The sequence below is a fragment of the Malus sylvestris genome, chromosome 2 (assembly GCF_916048215.2).
Source record: "Malus sylvestris chromosome 2, drMalSylv7.2, whole genome shotgun sequence".
Lineage (NCBI taxonomy): Eukaryota > Viridiplantae > Streptophyta > Magnoliopsida > Rosales > Rosaceae > Malus > Malus sylvestris.
The window spans coordinates 2,330,583-2,358,072 of NC_062261.1; the positions used below are offsets into that span (position 1 = coordinate 2,330,583).

The following is a 27,490-nucleotide window of genomic DNA, read 5'->3' on the forward strand; positions in this document are numbered from 1 at the left end:
TTTCTAAGCAAAACTGATATACATTTCATCATATGGATACACTTGATAAGCAATGGCTAGCTGCTAGCATATAATTTACGAAACTCAAGAGTCCGTTCAGTTACGGTGTCTGTACTTTGAAGGAGATTCGATAACCAAGCTCTGAACTCCGACTGCTGCTGCTGCCCCGGTTTGCTCAATCATTATTTTAAAAACAGAAGCAATGATGCAGAAGAAATTGATAGCATCAAGAATTGCAAACGAGACCAACCTTGCGCTCCAATGTGCTGTAACAGCGTACATAAGGAAACCAATGAGATGAGGAAGCTCTTCCAATAATATGGTAATTCAGTAATAAAAATCGTTTAATGTGTTTAGCACGACCACAACTGCTGAAACTCAAAACATGTTATACAAGGCAAAAAGCTTTCGTGATGAAGAATCTCATAAATTCCTTTAGACTTTAGAGGATAGCAAAGACGTGCATCTTAACATTTGAGGTTGACATCCTACTGTTCAGTTTATTAGGCACCTCTTCTTGGTGAAGGTGCTCAATCACTTCCTTATTGGCGGCTAAGTACTACTGTTTTAATTCTAATACCGAAATGCCTTTATATGTTTCGTATGCATCTAACCCTATTTCTAAAGGCAAAGATCAAAGCAACGCAATGACAATTTAAGGTAATGTAATGGGATTTGAAATTAATCATTGTTTCTTCAAACCAATATTTCATTTACTTATATGAAAAACTCAGAATAAGCAACCCAATCGCCAAGAAATGAGCGTTCAAATGACTTTTATGGAAGGTAAGGGAATTTGTACCTTTGAAGATAAAAGCAATGAATCTGCAGATGATGATACAAGCCCATGATACCCAATATCATATGCAATGGTCCCATCAGGCTTGAACAGTCCAAAATTTCGCTCAGAGGTTGCACCAGTTTTCAGGTTCTCATTAAATAATGCAAAAATGTATGCCTTCACTACAAACTTTGGCCGCATAGGGGTCCCTTTTTTCTTTGCTAGCCTTTTACGTAGATTATAATTGTATGTCCTTGCATTATTTACAGTAGCTGCAGCTTCATTGTCACCTCCACGTGAAGCCCACCCTGTCTCTGTAACAATAACTTCCATCTTTTTGAACCCAGCATCTTCCAATGCTGCATAGGCTGCATCAATCTGAGCATCGAGCATATTATCATAATGAAGGTCAGTTTTTGGATCATAAATCCCCTGAGTTTTCTGGAAAAGAGCATAATTAATATCAATATTCTCCGGATCACTCATGTAAGCAAGGAACGGGTAAGCATTTAAACAGAAGGGAGACCCAATTTCTGAGAAGAACTCCAAAAGTGGCTTCATGTACTGCTGCTTAACAGTATCTGTAAATATACATGAAGAGGGTGGATAAGAATTAGCAAAAACGGCCTGTGAATGTGCAGTCGTAATCTGAACTACATCAGTTAATCCTAGCTTCTTGGTTGCATTGTAGATGTTTTTAACCGTGCCCAAAAGAGCTGCCCACGATTCATAATCACCCCCACCTAGGACTTCATTACCCACAGCAATCCCGCGGATGTGTGTCTCGGGAAGGAATGCCTGCACATTCTCTTTAACCCAATCCATTGCATGATCCTCATTGGCACTCATGTCTTTCAGGTACCCATTTGGAAGTCCAACCACTAATTCAAGCCCAGTCCCGCTAAAGGCCTTGAGAACACTGTGATCAGCATCATATATCCTGACATTCTTTATCTTTGCTGCTCTGAGAAGAGTAGCAACTTTATCAGGAGAAGGGATGTTATCTGCAATTCTTCCATAATTGATTCCATATGCTCCGGTGAATGCTTGCACCGCCACAGAGGCTGGGAAAGAACAGAAACAGCACCATCAATCATGTGATCAAGTGGTATTGAGAGACGATGGCAAACATACAAAGTTCTATATTTACACTCAAACTAACATTACAATCTACTCTAGTGAACCACGAAAATGGAATAATCCAACTGAACATCACTAACTTTCATGATACTGTGATATAAAGAGTAGATCTTGATTTATTTATCTTGCTCAATATTATGATAAACTGTTAAGACTGTAGTATCATCTAAATTAACATTGAAAAGTACGAGTCCATCAACTGGAAAATTTACAGATTGTTCATAACCACAACTAGTTCAAGAGAATTTATAATATATAATATGAATTATTCATGTACCAATCCCTCTGAATAGGTATAACGAAAAAATTTGTTGATAAGCAGGACAAGTATCTTCTGTCAACCTGTATAATCAAGAAAAAGTTTATTCTATTTGGGCAAAAATAGACTAAAAGCTGGCGGTGAGCCACAAAAACATTGATTTTGCGCATAATCCCTCACCATACATGACGATATTCGTATCAAATAAGCCGAACAAATTCATGCATTCCTACAAATGTAAATGGTATCACTAGACGGTAAGGAAAGAGAAAGGGCCTTTCAACCTCTGCTTGAGTTCCTCTTTTCTATGGTTATGGTCTTTCTCGAGGCGCTACCTACCTACAAGGCAAGATTAATTGAACCTTCACCTTAAACTGCGACGGGTCTAAATGCAGGCACTTCGGGCAGTAGTTGTTATAGATCAATCCATGGGAATCGTAACTATGTTTCAAGTAGTCATGCTATCAAATCAATACCAGAACAAGGCTCTACAGTGTTGTTTGTTTTCAATAATTTAAAAACAAAAAAGCACAAACCCAGAATTCAATATCTTTTTCACTAAGGAAACTACAAAAAGCAGCATCAGATAACCAATAAAGGAGAAAGCCAATCAATCCTCACTTACAACACACACAGATAGAGACCCAATTATCAAGATTTACCAATGTTTCCAACAGAAAGCAATCAATAGAATACAAACCTCATCGACCAATCGAAGTCAAGAATCACTAAAACATCGAAACCCAATTTCCAAAAATCAAACTTTTCCACTACAAACAATCACACACATATACACACACACACACACTGCTGTTCTATAACCATCCAATTCATCAAATTCAAGCAGATAACAGTCAAAACTCAAACCCAACTCCACAAATCAACTAAAAAACAACAATCTATGATCAAATTCAGATCAAAGAAAGAAATTTACCAATTGGAGGGAAGAACACCAGGAAGATGAGAAAAAGCCGAGCAAAAATACAGAAGCTTTTCATGGTCACAGACAAAAACCCACCAAGAAAAGATTCAATCTTTGGCAAAGATCCAAAAGCAGAGACCCTTCAAATTCAATGCAGTGCTTCTTCTTCCTCAGGCATGCCATAAGACATCAGTGTCTAAATACCCTTTACTCTTTTCCCTCCATCCTTGCCCTCATCTGGCAGAAAGGACGCTCCTTGGATAAGAAAAGTAGGATTGGAGAAGGAGAAGATGAACAAAACGTGGGTTTTGGCCGTCGTTTTGGGAGGATCAAAAGGGAAAGGGGTTGGGGTTCTGGGCGGTTTGCTGCTTTTATCGAATCCGTTTGACGGTGTGTGAGTGTTTGCTTACGTCTCTTGCTCTTGGTTTGGTTTTTTGGGTTTTCTTGTTGTCCACTTTGGACTTTCACTTTGTTGGTGCGGAATTCCGCCTGACTACTTTTCTACTCCCAATTGGAAAATAGGAGGATGCCACGTTTACATCAACTCGTTTGTCTCTGTAATCTCACGCGCATGCTTTAGAAAAAGCTTTACCACCTGAGTACGAAGTCACGTCGTAAGTTATTTACCATGTTACTTTTCATTTTTTAATGATAAACATATTTTAATACGTAATTGGAACATTGATGGTATTAATAATATGAAAAGCATTTGATAATCGAGAATGTGTCTCTATTTCTTGAAATTGAATGATCGAATTAGTCGCATGGTTAGATGGGTTTCTCAGAGGATGATCATATTTACCCAATTAATCAATTTAATTATCGGCTTCATTTTAAGAAGAGAATCAGCTGATGTTTTTATCACGATAATACATTTTTGTATCGGCAAAAAAGATTCATACAAGCATTTTAACTTATTTTTAATCATCATTATGTAATTTATCAATGTAAAAAATCGAACTTAAAATATGTCGTTTAGAATACTAAAGAGGCTTGATTAATTATCTTTTCCTTTATAAGGTTTTATTTATAAGAAACATGGCTTTACCCCTCCCTATCTTCCCTTCCTAGACCCACAACACCGACCTTGGTCGTCAGCAGATTTGGAACCATGACTAGTGGTATTGGTGATGCCAACAGTCCGTATCCTTTTATGAGAATTTTGAAGATTCGTGAATCGTATTTGTTCATCATACATTGTGCGGTCAATTTTTATTAAGTACTGTTTGTGTTTAATTTTAAATAAAAATATTTAAAATGACTTTTGACTGCACAGTGTACGATGAACGGACACGATTCACGAATCTCTGGAATCATTACAAAGAGTATCCGACGAAGATCCGAATTCATTGGTGATGAGGACTTATTTTAAATAAATAAATATATATATATATATATATATATATATATATATATTCTACTAAAAACAGGGAACAAAACATAACTCTAACCAGATAAACAAAAAATGCTAATTTAGAAAAATAATTGGACTATTGTTTGGTAAATTATTGTTTAAATCAATGGGTTAGGTCTATAGCACGCAGGAGTTGTTTGGTAAAGAAAACCAAGTTAAATAAATATGATACACAATGAAATCGTTAGGTACGGATATTAGCATTTTGAAAATGTCATTTGATACTTGTCTTTCTAACCCTATGATCGACTTGGACTCAACAATTGAGCAGTGATGAATGAATGTTCAGAAAATACATGAATGAATTGGCCTAAGAAAACATGAGTGATTTAAAAGCGACATACTAGCACAAATAAAAGGGAAAGAAAAAGTTTATTTATTGATTACTATGGTCCAACGGCAATTATAATTTTACGAACTTTTTAAATGCGCGTCGAAAAATCATTTGTCCTATTGAAACATCTTTGGGACCTGTCCTCTTGTCCTTTGGTACTGCATATTGCAGAGTTGCCCCAAATACACGTAGGAAGAAAACGAAATATTTTGAACAACTTTTTTGGGTTTGCTGTAGTCTGTCCACTGTCGACATGAGCATTAAAAAGTTGGTCCATTATTTCTCACAACGTTGGCTTTCAGCCTTCAGTTATTGCATGTTCTTCACAAATGATAACAATCTTTGACACTTTGCCGACCTGCATGAGTCATGACCAACTGTGCGATAAGATGAAAAACTTGAGTAATGGTGATTAACCACCACGTTCATAAAAACATGGAACTCTTGTATGTATTTTGGTCTCACACTCACTCAACTCTGTTCCGCTTAGAGGGAAATATATGCGCGAGCTGTGGTGGATGAAGCGGAAGCAAGAATATCGGCTCATTGGTCTCATTTAGTGTGAGAATTGTCCTAGTCAGATAAATTTGCCAAAATTTCTCTGAATCTAATTATTATTCACTTTAACTTGAAAGTATCTTCATTTAGCAAAAGCAATCTTTTTCTTTGCTGACTTGTCAAAACTCTTTTCCAACCCGATAATTTTTGTTATCTTTTCTCAAATGTTTCAATAGTGAATTGAGCATATAGAGATGAAAGAAAAGTTATCGAGATTCTTATATGTGGAAGTTGAAGGATCGCAATCCCTCATGGACTTCATATTTCTTATTTCAAAAGAATAGAGAGAAAAAAAATGCTATTGGCTTATTGCTCAACGAATATATGATATCTGTCAACTTTAATGATTGGCCATAAGAAATACAAAAGTAAAATCCACATATCAAATTGTAATTTTATTTGAGTAATATTAGGGAGACTAAATTTATAGACAAAAGTTTGTAACCTAAATGACATGGAAGTTGATGATTGTTGATAAATGTAACCATTTCCTATTAATGACATGTCATTTAGTTTGCAAATTTTGTCTACAAATTTAGTCTTCCTAGCATTACTCTTAAACTCATTTTATTTTCTTATTTTTTTCTTTTCTGCTTCTTAATAGAAGAGAGATGTTGAAGGAAGAATTGTAACATCCCACATCGCTCAGGTGAGTGATCCTTAAATGTATATTCTCATCCCTACCTAGCACGAGGCCTTTTTGGGAACTCACAAGCAACTTCCCAGTGGGTCACCCATCATGGAAGTGCTCTGGCCTCCTTCTCGCTTAACTTCGGAGTTTCTACGGAACCAGAAGCCAATGAGCTCCCAAAAAGCCTCGTGCTAGATAGGGATGGGAATATACATTTAAAGATCACTCCCATGGGCGATATGGGATGTTACAATCCACCTCCCTTAGGGGCTTGACATCCTCGTCGGCACACTTCCGTCCAAGGAAATAATGAAACAGTTATCAACATACTAACCCCCACATTTTATATATAATGAAAACTACTAGCATAATAAGTGATTGATTTAATAAAAATCCTAGCATGCCAAAATATCTCAAAAGTCATATTGCGGAATAACATTGCAGAAATCAAAACAGTAAACGTCTCATAGATCGTCTCGTAAGCGTATTGTGCTGCTAGAAAGATCACTGAATAAATATAACTCCCGGCCCAATGCCTGCTCCGTGGTCTCTGCACCCGTAGCCAGAGATTACCAACTCCCGGCTCAATGCCTGCTCCGTGTCCCTCAACCCGTAGCTAGGGATTATTTCTCCCGGCCTATCTGCCAACATCAGATCCTCGCCCCAGACGGCATAGTGTTTACTAGGTACGCACAAATAGTTACACCTCTCATAAATAACTACTTCATAGTATAAAGTCATCCATCGTCTATACTATAAAGAGGGGTTTCTAAAACATGTTCTAGCATCCTATCGTCATCCATCAGATAATCTACCAGTTCATGGTTTTTATAGAAAATATGATATATTAAAATATAGCTCAATATAGGCTAACAATTAATTCCTCACCAAAAACACGAGACGAAAATCAATATATTTGATAAACAAGCTTAACATAAATCAAAACATAACTTGTAGGCATGCTAATCATTTATGCAATTAGACTATAAAATCATGTAATTTTAGAAAGGGTCCACTCACCTTTGCTTTGCGCCCCCCATTCAGGACTTAGGATCAAGGCACCTAATCCCGGCGTCAAGACACTTCCTCAACAGCATCTTTGAATCCTCTCGATGTATGACCCACTTATTTATTCATTCAATTTTATCTTAATTCTTTTTAGTGATTAGGTTTAGTTGTATGCTCTGAACACGTTCCTAAATTGTTAATTCATTGTATTTAAATTCATAACCCGTATTTATTTCTTATTCTTAGCTTTTGTATCAATTAATGGCTTTCGTCACCCTCGGGTGTCGGCCAGCACGTGTCTATCCTGGTATTCGGAGAATATCAGGGTCGGGGCGTGTCAAGAATTCATATTATCTCTCCACACAATTATTCTTCACATGCATAAAGCAACACTATATGTATGATTTTCACTTAGCAATTTAACATGTGACAATTTTAAATTTTCTAATTTTTTTCCCCATCCAAATAAAAGATCAACTTGTAAGCGGAACATTTTAAATTCAACCCCCGTAATAGTAAATTTAATATCTAATTATTACGGCTTAATCCAATTCATCCAATTCCACCGCATAATGTAAATATCATTGTATAAGAAAAATACTAGCCTATAATATTTGTCTAAAAGTTTGAACCTTATTTTGCATGAATAAATTGATATAGTAGTAGTACACTACACTCTAAAAGCTAACTGATGTTCTGGAAAGAAGCAAAGGATAGTTTTCTTAGAGGACAAGGCACTTGGTAGCCTTCCTCAACTAAAACTTTGTCTTTTTAGTTTTATTTTTCTCGATCTTTTTTTCTCTTTCTAAAAAAGAATGAGTTAATTAAACGCGTATGTTGCTATATGATCCCACTATAATGTCAGTTAATTACAGAAGGACAATGAAGGTTATCAGTCACAAATAATCGCAGTGGAGGTGGAGACTTTTTTGTTTATTTCTTGGAATATATGCTCATAAAGTGTGGAAAAAGCTGAGAGTTCTCAAGAAAGTAAGAGGTAGAGACTCCTTTGTAATGTTTGGTGTACCTTTTTAAGAAAATATCAGTGACCTCCTAGGTCGTAAGTGTAATCAGAATCCGACTTAAAATTGGGTATCGGTGATGGTAGGGTTTTGTAGCTCAGGTGTTTAACAATATTCATTTTTGAATTCGAGCTAGGGCATCTGCTCAATTTCTCCTTCTAATATGTTTGTGTACATCAAAATAAATGAGAGTTTGGTGATGCGTGAGATGTTTTAAGGCATATGGTATCTAATTAAAATCTGATTAGTTATTGCATCCGATGACATGAGAGGGTTGTCTTTTGAGCTGGTTTAAAGAGAGAGCATTTCGCCAACATATTCTGGTAAATGTGAAAAGACGAAAGTGATGGATCAAAAGATCGTTATAAAATGCAGAAGAAAAAAAAAGGTTGCCTCAGCCTTTTGCCATACCAACTGATATGATCCACGTATATGGGAATCTACTTTTAAATCCACTGATCGTGGATTATATAACAGTCATAAGAGCATGGATGAAGCTACCTTTTTTCTCATCGTTTAGAACTGGGAAATCCTTCCAGGGACCCCATTACAACATTCCCCTTGATCCACGATTGGTAAATTAGAACCCCACATGCCCATTTTCTAGCCCGTTTGTACCTTTATTTGATATGTAGGTTCTTAAATTTTAGTTACTTTCAAATAGCAGACGTGGGTTAGACCAGTTGACTAGGGCACTTTGTATGTTCGATTCACTCTTTCCGTAAATTAGAGTAGCTAGTTTGGAATATCTTTTGTAGCCGAATATAAAATATTTTCTTACGTTCTGGACAAAGTTTGAGTACTAAACTTAAGAAAGAAGTAAAATTGTTCCTTTTAGATTATGATGATAAGAGACAAAATTATGAACCATTTTCAAATGCCGAGTTGGTTTTGATAATTAGTAACGATGGATGGCCATATCTAAGTATATGGATTGATGGGGACATCTGACTTTGGTTTAGAATTTGAGTCTAAATATTGTGTCAATTTAGATTGTTTAAGCATCAGAAAAAATGACTGAGCTTTCCCATAAACATAGCAGAAAATAAGGTAAACAAAGAGAAAAAAATGGCTAGACAATCTCTCTACTGACTACTGTTGTCATTTTTAGAGCAGAAGCAATGCAGCAGCGGAGATCTGGAACAAAAAGTATCGCAAATGAAACCAATGTTGTTGAGCTCCGATATCCTGTAAGAAATGTACATAAAGAAACCAATGAGATAGAGGAAGAACTTACAACAATATACGAATTCAGATAACAAAAAACAATTTGATGTATTAACAAAAACATAGCATTCCGTGTGGAGCGACTTATGGTAAATGGGGAGGTAAGAAAACTTGTACCTTTAGAAGTTCTATAACAATCCAATTCATCAAACTCAAGCAGAAAACAGTCTAAAACTCAAAATGCAACTCCACAAATCAATTCAAAAACAACCACCTAGGGGAAAATCAAAAGTAGAAATTTACCAATTAGAAGGAACAAGACCAAGAACAAGTGACCAAACTGAACAAAGAACCAGAAGCTTCCCATGTTCAACATGCGACGAAGATTCGATCTTAGGACCAAACAAAGAGGAAATCCGACAAGTACGAACACTTGTTGAATGCAGTGCTTCTTCTTCCTGGGGGGTTCCATGAGAGACATTTATAAGTGATGCCCTTTTGCTGTTTTTCTCTGACGTCCAGGTTTTGCGGGTGTTTTGTGAGGAGCAGAGAGAGTTGAGGTATTGAGCGTTTTGGCGGTTTCGTTGTCGACTCTTGCTCTAGTCGGTCAATTTCTTTTCCTTTTTTTACCCACTTTGGACTTTTACTGTTGTTTGCGTGGAATTTACTTTTACTACTTTCTACTTACAATTTGCCAATTGGAGGACGCCATTTGTAAGGTATTATTTCAAAATAGTAACTTTTATAAAAAGGGAAAAGCGATTGTGGGCGTTATTTCACGTCAAACACTATTGTCGTATTAAAAAGTTAGATTTTATGTTTCTTTCTTACTTATCACTTATCACGTGATTTGTTTTGATAAAATCATAAATTTTAGGAGTATATCATCTCGTGATGCTTTGACGAAAACTTATTCAGGAATATATCTATCATACTTTCCCCAAAAAATGAAATATGTCAATCGTGTTCCCTCTCCACTTCTCGAGCAAGCAGTCACTTTAACAATGCTAACATTTTGCAAACTAAATGTAGCCAAGTTGGTTAAGGTAATATAATTTATGTTACACATCAAGGTCCGAATCTCTTATCCGCTAATAAACAGGTTTTATTTTGTAAATTGTCCATGCATATTACAAAAATACCATTAAGCACTAGGGAAGAAAATGACTGGATATCAGATGGACAGAATCCTGCAACCTTATCCTCAAAAGTTCTAACATGTCAATTCAATACCTCTGAATTTTTCCACAAAAAAAAAAAAACACCAGAAAAAATAAGGTAAAAAAAAAAAAAAAAACCAATCAAAGAAAATGGCCACAGCCATTCTCTCCACTGCAAAATCCTTCCTCCCTTCATCTTCTGCTACTCCTCCTTCTTCACTGACAACAACACCAAAACTAATTCATGTCCAAAAAACAAGTACAAGGAGAGGATTGACTTTTTGTCAGGCACTGAGTGAAGAGCCGCAATCACCTGCTCCAATCCTCACTAAAAGAAGCCTGTCCATCTGCTTTCTCACCAGCTTCGCCTTCTCATTGGTTGGCAAAGATTTCAGCAGTTCTAAAGCAGCAATTCTGGAAGCTGATGATGACGAGGAACTGTTGGAGAAGGTTAAGAAGGACAGGAAGAAGAGGCTTGAAAGGCAAGGAGTTCTCAGCTCATCAAAGAAAGAAACAGGTTTTGTTTTAATTCACTTCAAGATCCCATATAAAATGCTTAATTTTCTCTTGATGTTTAAAATTCAACAAAATATAATTCCTAGTGATAGTTTATATATATATTTGTGCTGATGTGAAAAAATATCCCCGTCGGGTAATAAGGAGTTGGGTCACTCTTCGTATTGATGATTAGTTCTGGTGTCAAACTTTCACTTTTCTCGTAGTATCAGAACAGGTTGACTGTGTGAAGAGTCCAAAGACCAATGGCTATATGCGCTACACATTACCCGATAAGTATTGTCCATGTTCTGTAATTTAGGCTTAAGGCTTTAGCTTGAAGGCTTGGAAGTTCATATTTTGTGCCATGGGAAGCTGCATTCTACCTGATTTTGGTCAAGTCTCGAGACTGTTTTCCTTTCATTTTTTGAAGTATTGAAAACTCAAACTGGAGAGCATGCACCTTCTATATCAACATCGTGTAGTTCTCGACGAAAAAATGCTCTTTGCACCGAACACGAAACTAGTTTTCCATCAGATGGTTGTTCCCTAGTTAAATTTCTTTTAATATCTCAACATAAACCAAATCAGTGTGTAATTCTCTTGTTCTATGAAAAAACGTTTTGTTGGCATGCTAGAAACTTACAACAATAGTATCATCTGTTGCAGGATATCTGCAGGAACTGGTGTACAGGCTGAGCAAAGCAGGCCAAGCCATTGACAGTAACGATTTGCCTGCAGCCAGTTCGGTTCTTGGGGGCAGCACTGACACAGATTGGGTTCAGAAGGCGAATATCGCTTTGAATAAGGTCATCCCTCATCCTGGTTTACAAGAACAGCACGAAAAAACTCCGATAATGAAAACTGAAAGCATTGCTCTACCCTCATTCGTTGTGTATTGTTTTTGAATTTTACATTGTGCTTAGTCTCGGTTTCTTGAACAGTCATAGCATCTGCTAGTTGTTATGTTGGCATTCATTGCATAGCTTTCCAACTGTTTTTCGTGTACCTTCTCAACAGCTAAGCTCTAGCCCTGAAGAGAAGACTGAGGTGGATACATTCAACTCCTCACTAGCTTCATTGATATTATCAGGTGAGTTACTCCATCACTAGAAATTATTCAATGAGATTGCATTCAACATCAATGCCTCACTTATATTACAGAAAATCATCAGTTATCCGACTGGAAAATCTTCGGTTTAACATACTTTTTCGTGGGTCAATCTTGTTTTGCAGTAACCCGGAACGATGTGGAGTCCTCCAAGCTTGCTTTTGTGTCTTCTGCAAGTGCAATTGAGAAATGGACGACATTAACAGGGCTCATTGGCCAGCTTAAGGGACTTTAACCACACAGAAGACCGCTCATTTGATCACTTCGTTTCGTTTTTTTATGAGAGCAAGACTATTAATTCCAATATTTCTATCAATCAGTAATACAAAAAAGGAGTTCAACAGTCTCCATTGAGTTCCGGCTACAGCAGTTTTCGCTAAAACTACGACTTCCGATTTCATTGTTCTTTGTACATTGAATTGAAACAATGATACTTTTTTCATATATTTGCCAATCTGCACAACTCAATCAGCTATGGATGTTTCAGCATTTTACGATCCCAAAACTCAAATCTTTGTTCATCCAAAAAAACACGGACTTAACCAGACCTGTGGAAATCAACAACTAGATCGAGCGAAAGACAAAGTTCTCACTACAATAGTACAGAGCTGCACAATATTAAAATTACATCACCAGTATTTTACAACAGAATGTTACAGAGGTCACTGCCACCTACATTCTCTCTAGTACACAACAAAAGGAGGGTACATTTTATACGTCTAAACTACCGATCCTATGGACGGAGGCTTCAATGAACAATCAAAGATCTAAAATTAACAACACTGAAACTAATGAGTTTTCCCAGAAATGTGCAAGGGTCAGAATGACGGAAGAGACACGGGGTTTGGATGAATCATCAAGGTTCGACCTTTGTAGCCTCATTGCCGGGGCAGCCATTCTCAGTCACTTCTTCAACCTTCTTCCCGCTTCATGAACACCTGAACTAATATGTTCCTCACCATTCCCTTTCGCTGTTGCTTTCTCCATATTTTCTACTTCGGTCTCTTTGCCATGTTTCTTTTTTTCCTCTCCTTCTCCTTCATGTTTGTCATCATCAGCAATAGCAATGCCGGGTTTGCCCTGATCCCCTGCCACTTCCTTTTTCCCTGCCTCAACAGGTGGTTGCTCGACCATTTCTTCTTTTTTCCCTTCAACCTCCTTCCCATCAACAGATGCTTTTGAATCTCCCGGAGCTGCAGCATCGCCAGGTACATTAACTTCTTGTTGAACTTTGGCTTGTTCAGGAGGAGCTGGTGCTTTTTCCTCATCTTGGTTTTCCTTCACGTCAACCTTTTCCATCTCAGTATCTGCATCCTTCTCAGCTTTTTCAGCATCTTGCACATCACTAATTTTTGTCTCCTCAGCTCCTTCAGGAGCAGCTTCCTTTTCTTTGTCCTCCTTCTTTGCCGAAGTTGATTTTCTGCTTCGCTTCTTTGGGGGCTCACTTTCTATTGGCGGCAGAGTTGCTTTGGCCTTCTCACTAATCCTTGCTGACCGCCTTGGTGTCTCACCAGTGCCCCAATCAAATTCTGATGCCACAGGACCACCGGGGTGTGCTTTCAGGTACTGTTCCAACTGTCTTTTGCTGGTGATCTCTTCTCCCGTTGGGGCTGTAAACACAATCTCATTTTTCTTAGGAGTTCCACTTTGCTTGGGCAGAAACTGCATGTTACACAGACCAAACTCAGCGTGTTAAGTTGACTCAATAAAATAGAAAAAATACATAACAATATAATATGCATTGTATGAAAAACATTCGAAAAAGGTGCTGTGAGACGACTTATGCGAAAATGGAATAAGAAATAAACTATTGCACCGTGGTAGGCAGATATTGAAATTGCACTTGAGAGACAAAGGACAGTGACCATGCACCTTATGAAATCAACCAGCACGGAGACCTAAAAGTTCATTGGCATAGTGCACAAAAGATTTTAAGTAAAGCAACTCGCGAAAGTTACGAAGGCTCATAATGGAATCAGCTAGAGCTCTAACTAGCGGGTACACTTAGAAGGCCAAATATTAAAAGTTACTTCCTTTTCTTTGTATTTTGGAATATTCCGTTGTCAGTTATGTGCTCATTTGCCAAATCAATTATATGGTAAAAAATTGAACGTCTTTTGGTCAACACGATTTCCATAATTGCAAACAACCAATATTCCTATTACTCAATCAGTTTAAATCCAACTACACATAGAACTAATCCGTTTGAGTTTCTTGTTAGGCGGAAGCCAATCAATCCCGGAAAAAGAGTCATTTCCATTTTATATAGGCAATATCATGTTCACCTAACATCTTAATCGTTTGGTCATACCAAAAAGAATTCGAGTAATTAAAAGTAACAAAGATAAATTCGAAAGGCATTTGAAACAAATCAGCAATATATTGAATAGCAGAATCTCCTCAAATGAAACCACAGAGATTGTAATTGCCTCCACTTTTCAAAACCCTCAATTCTAAACTGCATTCCTCCATGAAAATTTGAAAATTCTCATACAATTAGCAATGCGGAATTCCAAGAAACCAGTACAAAAATCGCTTCCCCCCGAACCCTACCAGACAAATTAACCTCACAAACTATATGCAAAAGCCCCAGAAATTAAGCACAATTCCTGAAAATTCAACACAAACCCTAAAACAGAACCATTACCAAATCCTCAAATTCTACCACAAAAACCCACCAATCCACAAAACCCAATTGAAATTTCCCCAAATAAACATGACTATACTAATTTAGCTACCCAAAAATTCAAAATTCAAAATTCCATAGCTCAGAAAATTATATGGGCAAAAAAATACAGAGCCAATAAAAACAGATAGAAAGCAGATAAACCTTCTTCACCCAACCAGAAGGAGCTGGAAGTTCCAAGGACACAACCTCCTCCTTCCCACCCTCCTTCTCCACTGAGCTCGCCATTTCACTTCCAACCTGCAAAAATTTAAACAATTATTTTCCAAAACAACAAAAACCCTGAATTTTAATAACCAAATTACAAATTAAATAATTGTCAAAAAATTAAATTAAATGCGAGAACAGTAAGGAAAGAGAGAAAGCTCCTTACTTTCTCTGTAAAATTCGCAGGCTGTGAAAAATTCGATTGAAAGGGAAGAAAAAAAAAGAGGGCTAACCAAATATACACGTTGTTGAATCAGAGCATTTGTGCTTCTTCTCTTTCGAGAGCTCGTCTGTGATTTTTGTGCTGGGCATTTTGGAACGTGACGGCGTCATGTGGGCATGGCACCTGGATTGGATAGGGGATTATGGACGGTTGGGATTGCATGTACGTAAGTTCGTTGGTTTTGACTTCGAGGAGCTGTGAGTCACCGCTTAGGGGTTGTGACGGTTGGCTTGCATGTGATTGCTTTTGCATTCACAACCATACAATCACTATGGTGGACATGAGACGCAGGAGAGGAGCTCTTGTTTTGAATTTCAAATATTTTTCCCTTTTGTCTTGGCATCTAATTAAACAATAGAAAAGAATATCCACTTATCCATCATTTGTTTTGAGATACTGTCCTAATGACATATCTGGTGTAGATATTTAGTCTCGTTAAGACATTTACGTATCTAATTATACAACATTCATCATCGGTCGAAGATTACAAATGCTAGTATACATGGAGTCTCAAAACTCGTATTTGCTAAAGCATTATCCTCTATGTATGCATGTCTTATGACACGCTTCTAATTACGATTTATCATAAGAAAAAACAAAATGTTGTTCGAACAACCCATTGTATTTCTAGTATATTTCATGCTTCAAGTGAACGGAGGGTTTGATGTGCAGCCAAAATTCAATCGTTAAGAATCTAACTACAAAAAATTCATGCATATAATTTATATCTAAGCATACTAAAAAAACTTGTACGTAAGATTTCGAGTCGACCTAAAATTTAAGTTACCATTTGATTGTGTGTGTTAGAGTGTAGAGTGTGGGATTGACTTAATTATGAGACAAGCAAAGAACACCCGCGTCCGGGTTTGTTATAAAACAACACAAAATTTAGGGTTATCCATAATTGCCTTATTCGGATGGACTGGATTATACCCTCTTTTTTAATCCTTAAAAAAAAAGAAATAAGAAATAAAATAATAATTAAAATATTTTCTGGGATTTTCTCCGGGGACATGGATCCTCTCTAGATCCAATTATCCTAATCTACCTAGTCAAATCATCCGGATCATTAAAATTTAATCTAACGGCTAAATGTATTATAACTTTTAAAATTAACCTCTGTTTATAACTGTTTAATCAAATTCCAATGATCCAAATAATTTAATTAGGTGGATTAGGACAACTGGTCAGGAGATGATCCATGTCCTTTCTCCAGAGCTTTTGTTTTTTCGCTATTTATTTGCTAGCTGACACCAAATCCTTCAATTCATTTCATGCAGATAGGCATAAAATATAAAAATAAAAAATAAAAATCATTTCATGCAGACCTTGAGGCCCAATTTCATGGGAGTATGTGGAGACTCCATGGAGGCTACAAGAGGGAAGAGGCCTGGATTCTACTTGACCCAATTAAAGTGGAGTGGGTACTTTTTCCTCTATAGGCTAAAGACTTCTTGCTTGATAGATGGTATTTCTCAATTCTCCGTCATATGTGTCGAAACTTCAAGTCTTCAAGTGTAAGATGTGAAGGACTTGTTATGATACCATGAAGAAGTTGAAATTTTATATCATCATAACCAATTGGTTATTGAGAAAGTAATCTGACTTATAAGGTCTTACAAGGTGTCTTAACTTTTTCGATGTGTGACTGTTCTTTACATCCTCACAGTTTACTTTTATCAACTTAACTACTTAATATTATTCTTGGCTTTATTTGATATCTTTAATTCTAAAAATAACCAAAAAAAATATTACTTGATTGCTAATTTGCAAGGTTTTTATATTAGTCCCCAAAATCTTGCAAATCATACACGATTTTTTTTTTTGAATTCCATAACCTCTCCATTTAAATAGGCCGTCTAGAGTTTGGATACTATATAAAAAGGATAATGCTAGAGAGACCAAATTTTTTTAACTAAATTTGCAAATCAAATGATTTGGTTGTACATTATTGAATTATTAATTAAGTGTCGATTAACGTATTTGTTTCTTATTGGTTACACATGATTTGGTTTACGCATTTGGTTTAAAATTTTGATCTCCCTAGCGTTATCCTAAAAAAAGTAAAGATTTGGACATTCTCATTTAAGTCTAACACTCTAAATTAAGTGTTTACAATATCTTACACTCACGAGATTAAGTGGGAAAATCACTAAGCTGCTAATATGTACATGAATTTACGCACATTATTTTCAGTGTTTCAATCATCATACGTTTCTAATTCGTTTGATCTTAATTTGATCTAAACTTATCCCTACATTTCCATCACATGATCTGACCTTCAAATTAAGTATGCATGCAAGAGAATTTATATAGTATTTGTGTAAATACATGGATGCCCTTCAAGAAATGGAACCACGTCCTTTCATTTCATGGATCAAATATGTGCATTTTGTGCAGGACTTATACCATAATAGTATAGTGTTCAAAGAGTACGTACCACCGGCAAATGGAGCAATCGTCGTCCTTGTCGATAAAACCAACTACTTTTAGCTATCATTATTAATTAATTAGGGAACACCTTCCACATGCAGCGCATGGCTACATTTTCATGGCTTGTATCAATATTGACCCTCTACTGTATGTTGCATTCTGTACACGATACTGCACTAAGTTGTCATTGCGGAAAGTTTGGAGCTTCAGGTTTTGGTCTATTTATGTTGGGAATCCTACTACCCCCCTAACATGCATGGATGATCCATATGTGTGTGTATGTTAACTTTAATTTCAAGAGAAATGTTACGAATACTCTTATAAACTCTTCATAGGCTCTCTATCATCTTATGCTTTTGACACAATATTTTATAATGTTGGCACCAGAATTGACTTTAAACTGTAAGGTGGCTAAGAGTCCCACTATGAGAGAGTCCCCTTAGCATTTCTCTAACTTCAAACCATTCAAAATTATTGTGTTGATATCGCATGCATACGGTGGCTTACGTTGTTAGAATTCAAACATTCAACTCAAAATCAATCGACAATAACTGAAAAAGATACAATATATTTCGATCACTTTGTGCAAAACTTTCATTTCAAACTTAATTAATATGCTCTAGAGTCTCAACAAAATCATATGCATCTAGTTTCCCTAATGTTGTACCAGCTGTCAAAGGATGAGAGTGCTCTAACTAATATATAGGGAGATTTGCTTCACTTTGACCATAGATGTATGCAGGGGTTAATATATAGGCATGTGGATATAAATGGCCAACACAGATAAGACAACATTGAATAAGTTTTTCTATGCAGATGGCGTTTTACTGTAGTAGTGAAAAATAATTATGCATATGCATTTTGATGCGAGTTTGATCCCAACTGATCATCTTCCCACCTAACAACTAACAAACTAATCCTGTATCGTTTGTCAAAAAACGTTTTCCTATTATTTTTGTTATCCACAAACATTGCATATGAAAATCCCAAAAGACCCGTGTGTAGCTCTTCTGGAAAGAGGACAGACGAGTATCTGTATGGCTAGTAATAGTTGAAACCCATGTCACCAATATCATCCATTAACTTTTATTTTAGGCAATACGATCGTCATATTCAAAATTTCTGCTTTATGTTGTGCTGAATATGAAGGATTACAAAGTATAAGAGATTTAGGTTAGGTTAGTGAGAAATGTCCCTACAAAACATTAGATGCAAGCTAGAGTGAACTCCTCCTGCTAAAAAATTATTGGGTGTATGCATTGCGAAGAAGACAGTCCACACGAGAGACTGAGAATGAGCTCCTACTGCCAAAAAAATCACTGGGTGGATAATTATGAGGACAAAATACTTTAACTTCTTCCCACTTTCCATTATTCCCACAAATAGTCGATCGTTCATGAATATGTTGGGAAAATCAACAGTTAATCAATTTAATTAATGGCATATCTGTCGATTTGCTCCCCAAACTTGTATAGAGCTAGCTATCAATTTTCTCCTTGAACTTTAATTTTAGCTGATTACCCTCTGAACTTTTATAATTAGCCAATTCTCCCCAAAAGCTAGATTTTAAAAAACTTCATCTAATTTTTGTCCATTTTGATCACGCAGACAACGAATAACAACTGTATGGGGCAAAAAGAATGAAAACTTGGATGAAAATTTTTAAAATCTAAACGCTAGGGGGGGGGAATGGGCTATTTATAAAATTTTAGAGGGGTAACGAGCTAAAGTTAAAGTTCAGTGGGAAATTAACCAATTGTAGAAGTTCATGGGGTAATCGGCTAAAATTAAAGTTCAGGGAGAAAATTGGCAACTCTATACAAGTTCGGGAGGCAAACCAACAAATACCTCTTTAATTAATTTTTGAAGTTTTTTTTTTATACTTAATTATGTATTAGATTTTTTTAGTAGAATAAGGTTTATGATTACTTTCTTACTTGTTATTAGGGTTTAAGTCTCTCCATTTTGTTTCTAGATTGGATGCTTATAAATACACCTCTTGTCATTTCGTATAGTTTAAGTTCCTTCTTGATTTCATGTGTCCATTTTCGTTTGTTTTATTTTTCTTAGGTTGGTCGGTATGGTGTTTGAAGCAAATCTTGTGAAAGAAGAGAAATTGGGCAAAACTTTGAATCTTATACCATAGACTAAAGGAAATAAAAATACCACAAATTTTTCAAGACGAAAATGACAAGAAATTTAATATGCCTATGGACTTTCAGTACGTACTTGTAAAGATTTGACCATGAAACAAACATGATAGCAAAATGACAACAATTCTATAATTACTTTCCTACTTCTTATTATTAGGGTTTTAGATTGCTATCATATTTGTTTCATTCAAACATACGTTAAACCCTAAACTCTAAGTTACATACGTAGTTTGTTGCTAAGCCCCTTTAAGCCTATGAGATGTAGATAAGGATGGTAACCCCACCTTTATTTCTGAATCCCACCTATCCCTCAGCAATTTAGCATAGCGAAAGAGCAGATGGGAGAATTATGAGCAAGAATTACTTTTGTTGTTCCCTTCTCCCCACTTCGCATTATTCCCACTGATAATCCATCGTCCATGGATATGGGGCTCCACTAGGCACAATATTTTATTCTTCTTGTTTTTCTTTTATGCATATGGATTTTTAGAACAGATGGTGTAACAAAATTATTGATCTGATTATATTTTTTTCGTATATGTAAGTGTGTGTGCATACATAAACTCATCATCATCAATGTCTATCTCTCAATTCTAAATGTAGTTTCAAATTGCTAGGATGTCATTGTCAAAGTCAATCTGACGCCCCAAAGAATGGGGCAATCCCATCGAGTCCACTTGCCAATGAGACTCCTAGATTATTAAAGATGCATGTGAGCAATGAAATGTACAACTTTTTTTCGGCCAGAAAAATTCAAGTTCAATAATTCAATAGAAAGAGGACGAGACTTTGATGAATGTAAGTTCAATAATTCTGTAGTTCTAATTTTAGGAAAAAATTGGGATGTGGTGATCAACAGATCCTATGAGGAGGATTTTGGGGGGACTATTATTTCTAGTTCTTCGATTGAATGGCTTGATTTTCTGGGTGTAATATTAAGAGAATTGCAGGGGTAAATGTTCCTAACAGAAGAAAGCCTAAGGTTTTATTTTAAAAATCAATTGATCAGCCACTTAGTACTACGGTCTAGTGGTATTCCTTTTCACTTGTAAGTGAGAGGTCTTAGGTTCGATTCTCGCCAAATGCGAGTTTGAACCACATTATTGCTGATCTATTATGAGGCTAAGCCCACCCCTTCCCCTTAGTATAAATAATATCGTTTGTTCAAAAAAAAAAATTCAATTGATCATAAAGGGAAGTACCTTAACACCTTATGATTCATTGCAATGTTTTCTTTTTTTCGATGTAAGACAATTCTTTACGTCTTCTCATGCCTTTTTATATGTGGAGAAATTTCAAGCCAAACACATATGCATCACATAGTGGATGACATCGAGCACTTATGGTCGTTGGTTTCACACATGGGATAAACCTGATTTGATATGCTGAGAGAAGTTAAGGTTCCACCATAAAACCAATTAACAATAAATAAAGTGACCTAGCTCTGTAAAAACTCTTACACTGTTCTTAACGCTATTTTTGGGTAAGGGATTTTCAAGTCCCAATGGGTTGATACCAAATTATTAAGGAATATATGGACTACAAAATGTTAGACATAGGGAATTAGAATTGCCCTCCATGACCATTGCAAAGACATGTGATCCATTGATTCCATTCTGAAGGCATAAATTGAGAGAGATTCAAATAATAATTGCCAGAATGTCTAATTATCGCTATTGTTTGTTTTCATTTTTTAAGTCAACAAAGATCAATTGGATGAAGTTCCATAAATTCTTCTGGTATGATTTTATGTTTGGGGTAATGAGGGAGCCAACAACAAAAACCAGTAAAACTAATTAAGCATGGCCTATAATTATATGCCCAACAAAATCAATTTGACATCAGGGATGTAAGGAATTGTAGCTCAAACGGGTTGTGTTCAGAATTGCATTTAGGAATGTTTAGGTGAGGGATTTCTAAGTTTCAAGGGATTGAGGTCAAGTTAGCAAGGAATGAATCACATAAAGTTGATAGATGCTAGTGAATCTGAAGCCATAAATCGATATTCAAAACCTCATATACTGTGTAATATTTATTAATAGTACCAATCTTAACCAATACTGAACTTAAAAATTGAACACAAAGAAAGAAACGAAAGCAAAGAGAGAGAAGGAGAATGCAGAAGAAAAACTATTAAGCTTTAATTGATGAGTAAGATAGCATACATCCACTGATTTATATGCAGTAGCCGTTACACCTTGATTTTCACAAACTAACAGACTTCTTTAACAACCTAACAAAGCTCCAACCAATCTAACTGCTCTATGAAAAGACATGGACACTAGCCAATACAATTGTGGCACTTGTACATTTTTCATTTCTTCACTTATCATCCACCCTTAATCTCAGCTGGGGTATTCAAACCTGAGATTGCAACAGTGTTTAACAAATGTTAGTCCATGCAGTTTTTTGGTGAGAACGTCTGCTATTTGTTCTTCTATTGGAATGTATTATACCACCAAGTCTTTTCTTTGCACTCTCTCTGGTGAAAATCTATGTCTAAATGTTTGATTCTAGTGTAAAACACTGGATTGGAACACAAGGCCAAAGCAAAAAGGTTATCACAATGTAACATTGGTGGTTCATCAATAAATTGATGTAGATTTTTTAACAGAAGCCTTATCCACACCATGTTTAAAGCACAGTGTGCAAAAGCCTTGTACTCTGCCTTTGTAGAACTTCTGGACACTGATGCTTGCTTTTTTTATTGTCATGATATTGGATTGTGTCCCACATAAACCACAAATCTCGTGACTGACCTCCTTATGTTGGGATCAGCTGCCCAATCAGAATCTGAGAAAGCAGTAATTGATGAATCTGGTGAAGCTGCATATGTTAAACCACACTGTATGATACCTTGTACATATCTCAATATTCTTTTTACAAGAGCAAAATTATATTTGTTGGATCGGTCATATACTGACATGCTACATTTACAGCATATGATAGATCAGGTATAGTAAAGTTTAGATACTGAAGTGCACCAACTAACTTCTGCACTCAGTAAGATCAGGTAATAATGTAACCTCAGATGCTAATAGTTAAGTATATGGCTTACATGGAGTTATAGTTGGTTTCCAAGTATCCATCCCATCTTTGTGTATCAAGTCATTTGCATACTTGGACTGATTAATGAAGATATCACCATTGTCTTTATACTGTATCTGCAATCCCAGAAAATATGACAACTTGCCCATATCTTTTAACTCAAACACTCCACTAAGTTCTTGAAGAACGGCTTGAACTTTGACAAAATTAGACCATGTCAATATAATATCATCTACATATAACATTAGAGCAATATAGCATCATATCCATCATGCTTGACAAATAAACAGGTATCAGAATGTGACATTTGGAATCCCATTCCAGACCCTGTGAACTTTGCATTCCGGGCTCTTTGTGCCTGTTTCAAACCATACAGTGACTTCACCAGTTTACAAACATGATATGGATGTGTAGAGTCCACAAAACCCTGAGGTTGCTTTATGTATACCTCTTCTTTCATTTCTTCATACAAGAATGCATTTTTTATATCAAGTTCTCTCAATTCCCACTTGTGATGAGCTGCAAGTGAAATGATTAACTTGATTGTTGTATGCATCACAACTGGACTAAATGTCTCAAAATAGTTTAGGCCAAGTCTTGAGTGTACCCTTGAGCCACTAAACGAGCCTTATATCTTGAAATTGATCCATCAGGGTTTCTGCTTTGACTTATATCAGGGTTCTTCTTCAACTTATATCTTAAAATTGGAACTGATACCATGAAGAAGTTGGGGTTCCATCATAAAACCAATTGGTAATATAGGGAGTAGCCCAACTACTTATAAGCACATGCAAGGCCCATTCTCTCATCGATGTGGGATCCATTCTCAACAAGCCCCTTCACGTGTAGCGAATTTTCAAGCTTAACACGTGGACAACACAACTCAGGTGACGTGGAGCACATGTGGCCATTGGGCTTCACACGTGAGACATCCTACTCTAATACCATATTAACAGTACCAATCTTAACCAATATTGAGCTTAAGAATTGAACACGGAAAAAGAAACAAAAGCAAAGAGCGTGAAGGAGAATGAGAAGAAAGACTATTAAGCTTCAATTGATGAGTAGGAGAGATTACATTCACTACTTTATATGCAGTAGCCATACACCTCGATTCTAACAAACTAACAGACTTCTTTAACAACCTAATAAATTCCTAACAAAGCTCTAACCAATCTAGCTGCTCTATGATGACATGGACACTAGCCAATACAATTGTGACACTTGTACGTTTTCCATTTCTTCACTTATCAATATTTAGAAAATTGAAACCATATATATGAACAATTTTGTAAATCACCTTAAACCACAAAGGTGTAAAATATAATTGGGTAAATTACACTTTACCCCCTCAGGTTTTGGTGTAATTGCAACCTCATACATCATCTTTAAAACATTTCAATTTCATACATTTTTTATTATTTCATTTCAACGTCATACAATCGTCTCTTTTTCTTTTAGTCATTCTGTCAACTGCCTACGTGGTTGTAGCAGTTCTGACATGTGGATAAAAAAGTTAATTCTTTATTCTAATTAGAAATTCATCTAAAAAAATTGGAAAGATAATTGAATAATTAAAAATAATAAAACTTCCAAAAACACCCAGAACTTCCTTTCTCTTCATGGTCTTCCATCGCCACTTGGTTTGTCATCGTCTTCATCTCCCAACTGAACGATGAGAACATTGACGAGGATGAAAAAGAGGTCATGCCAACTTAAGGACCAAGAGTCCTAGCAGACGCTCGACCTCGAATGTGATGAATCAGCAATTTTGCCTCTGACAGAATGTAGAGTCGTCCAAAAGTCATCGAAGGTGAGCTCAAACTCGTGATTTTCATCGGCACTGAACCTAAAGTCAAAATCCCCAAAACTCATATTTCTCTGCACCTTCGATTTTGTTGCTGGGTGCGTCTCGTGGTTTCGATCGAGGCCAATTCGAGGTTAGAGTGAAAGAATGAGGAAGAGAAAGAGATGAAGGAGGCCGCCGGGATTAGGTGGGAGGGCGACAATGATGTGTAGGGGAGGGGCGATATGTTCCATCTTTTTTCTTCTAAGTAATCTATCTCATATCATATATATATATATATATATATATATATATATATATATATATATATATATTATTTTCGGTTGATATTGTGTTGAAAACAAATATGGGTTTTTTTGGGGGTGGGTTGTTTGATATCCTAGCTGCTGGTTGTTTTAAGGTGGGGTTGGGTTGCAGGTGAGGGGAATGAGAAGGTTGAAGGTGAATAGAAGTAGTGCCGGGGCCCATTATAAATGTTTAAAAATATTAACATAAATTTTTTCTTAATTATTTTCTTGGGTAAATTACCCAAAACTACCTCAACTATTAGGCCAATCACAATTTCATACCCCATCTTTAAAAAATGTCAATGTCATACCTCATCTATGAATTTATTTCAATTTCATACCTTATGTCAATTGTCTGTCCATTTCTTCGTTAAATGCTGATGTGGCTTGAGGCGGGACCTACTTTCTATTAAATTTTTGATTTAATATTTAAAAAAATTAATTAAATATTAACTAAATATTTTAAAAAAAACAAAAAAAACTAAACCCACACCCAGATCCCCTTCCCCCTCATGAAACTTCTCATCACCCTTCTACCTTCTCTCCACCGCGTCCCACCCAACCCTCTCTCCTCCGATCCTACACCCAAATCTTCAAGTCAGTCTTCACCCATGGATTTCTTCAAGTCGGTCTTCTTCGACGACCCCTTCCCTCCGACGATCTGCACCCAGACGCCCAAAACGACGACATCGACCTGAACCCGGACTGGGAACTAGACCGTAGTCCGCGTCCGAATTACGGCATCGGGGCATGAAGCTTCAAATGTCTGATTTGCGACGAAGTCCGAGTCTGTCATCCCGAACTACCACTACGATCTCGAGGAGTTCGGGTCCGAGTTGAACAATGAGACAACAGTGATCCAGGAGAAGGTTTCACGCACCGTCAAGGATCTTCTTGGTTCGCTCGAGGTCGGTTTGTTGGTGGCTCAGGATAAGAGATTAAGTAGCAGTGGGGTGGTGAAGATGGAGGAAGAAAGGCGGTGGTGGGGTGGTGAAGGAAGGTTTGGGGGGGGGACGGGTCGATGGGGAAGATATGGGTGTGGGTTTTGTTTTTTGTTTTTTTTTTTTAATTTAAATTTTTTTAATATTTAGTTAATATTTAATTTATTTTTTTAAAGGATAAATTAGGATGAAATCCCCAACCACCAATATCCTTTGATTGAAATCCAATTGATTTTAAATTTTTGATCAAAGTCCTTCAACATTATACACATCAGCATATTTACATTTAAAACTTTATGCCACCCTTAAATGTAATTAATTCATTTCTTTTCAAAATTTCATAAGATTATGAGAACTAATCAATTCCTACATATTAGGCAAAACAAAATATGTTTTGGTACATAGCTTTTTATTTCGTTTATATCTTAGTTTGAATTCAAGTTATTTCTTTAACGGGTACATGTGAATTTAAATGTACCCATTGATGCATTTGGGATATTTGCACCCATAAACATGTTATGGTTTTTCTAGACTTGTTACATATACAATTTGTATAACGTGTATATTTGAATTCCACATTACAATTGGTATATTCTTTCTCACAATTCCTTTGTTGGAGTACAATTACAGTGGGTACATATAAATATGAGATAATAGGGTACAAAGATGAACACAAAAGGCAGGTTTAATTTGCACTTTGTGGGTAGAAAGACAAAAGAAAGTTTTGGTTCATGGGTACAAAGATTGAAACATAAACAATTGTACGGCAAATATACTACAATTAACGGTGTTATGATTTTGAACTCTAATCAACTTTTGGATTGCTTGGGTGATTTTACAGAAGAAAATTGTGTGTGGGTTCTAGTTGGCTAGGTTGTAAGCAGTGCAGATTATTTCAAATTTGAAAATCAAATTAAACTGATATTTGGTGTGCCTAATATCACTGATATGTGAAATAAATTTGGGATAATTTGGAGGTTAATTAGATTGGATAATTTGGAGGTCTCAGTGGAAAGGTTAGTAATTTAAGGTGCATATATGTTCATCGTTAAGGTGAGCTAGCAGAATGTAATTTATCACAATGTAATAAATGGAGGACTTGAATCAAAGTTTTTAAACTAATAAGATGTGAGTCTATAATATATGATCAAGAGGGACTGGAAACTAAGTGTCCCTTTTTAAAATATTTAATCAGTTTTTTAATAGAAAGTGGGTCCCGTCTCAAGCCACGTTAGCATTTAACAGAGGAATTGACAGACAACTGACGGAATGTATGAAATTGTAATAAATTCGTAGATGAGGTATGACATTGACATTTTTTTAAAGATGAGGCATGAAACTATGACTGACCCAATAGTAAAGATAGTTTTGTGTAATTTACCCTATTTTCTTTCCTATGTGGCATGTTAGTGAAATCCACGTCAGCAAAAATGTGGGTCTTACAAATGCCACATCATTATTTAACAATCAAACTAACGGTTTGACTAACGAATATATGAAATTGCACCAAAACATGAGGGGGCACAGTGTAATTTACCCACTATAATTAGTCCAAAAAATAATGATTAGCTAATATTAGTGCAGGAGTCACTCTAAAACAAACGAAGCTGAATTACGATGATTGTAGTTGGAATTCACTTAGAACTTTAAACTTAGCAAGAGGAAAATGAGGGAGAGCAATTTATATAAAACGTGTTCATTAT

General features: G+C 36.2%; 3 protein-coding genes and 1 long non-coding RNA gene across 5 annotated transcripts; 1 reads left to right on the plus strand and 3 right to left on the minus strand.

The window, feature by feature from the left end:
- LOC126592779 (glucan endo-1,3-beta-glucosidase 14-like) lies at nucleotides 1-3,579 on the minus strand. The gene is made up of 3 exons (XM_050258565.1): nucleotides 3,115-3,579; nucleotides 803-1,845; nucleotides 1-266 (listed from the first exon to the last, which is right to left on the minus strand). Exons 1-3 carry the CDS (start codon nucleotides 3,176-3,178, stop codon nucleotides 183-185), a joined length of 1,191 nt encoding a protein of 396 aa, XP_050114522.1. The 5' UTR covers nucleotides 3,179-3,579; the 3' UTR covers nucleotides 1-182.
- A 5,442-nt stretch (nucleotides 3,580-9,021) lies between these two features.
- LOC126592789 (uncharacterized) lies at nucleotides 9,022-9,800 on the minus strand. The gene is made up of 2 exons (XR_007612805.1): nucleotides 9,540-9,800; nucleotides 9,022-9,257 (listed from the first exon to the last, which is right to left on the minus strand). It is a non-coding gene; the product is annotated as an uncharacterized LOC126592789 (long non-coding RNA).
- A 671-nt stretch (nucleotides 9,801-10,471) lies between these two features.
- Nucleotides 10,472-12,448, plus strand: LOC126592809 (thylakoid lumenal 16.5 kDa protein, chloroplastic-like). Its single transcript, XM_050258601.1, has 4 exons — nucleotides 10,472-10,913; nucleotides 11,561-11,700; nucleotides 11,912-11,984; nucleotides 12,128-12,448. The coding sequence occupies exons 1-4, from the start codon at nucleotides 10,547-10,549 to the stop codon at nucleotides 12,235-12,237; spliced, it is 690 nt and encodes a 229-aa protein (XP_050114558.1). The 5' UTR covers nucleotides 10,472-10,546; the 3' UTR covers nucleotides 12,238-12,448.
- A 125-nt stretch (nucleotides 12,449-12,573) lies between these two features.
- Nucleotides 12,574-15,197, minus strand: LOC126592793 (methyl-CpG-binding domain-containing protein 11-like). 2 transcript variants are annotated; one of them, XM_050258583.1, is made up of 3 exons: nucleotides 15,062-15,197; nucleotides 14,833-14,928; nucleotides 12,574-13,664 (listed from the first exon to the last, which is right to left on the minus strand). In XM_050258583.1, exons 2-3 carry the CDS (start codon nucleotides 14,914-14,916, stop codon nucleotides 12,906-12,908), a joined length of 843 nt encoding a protein of 280 aa, XP_050114540.1. In that variant the 5' UTR covers nucleotides 14,917-14,928; nucleotides 15,062-15,197; the 3' UTR covers nucleotides 12,574-12,905. The 2 variants fall into 2 exon arrangements, with proteins under 2 accessions (XP_050114540.1, XP_050114547.1); XM_050258590.1 differs by having other exon boundaries at nucleotides 15,129-15,190.
- Between the last annotated feature and the right edge of the window lie 12,293 nt (nucleotides 15,198-27,490).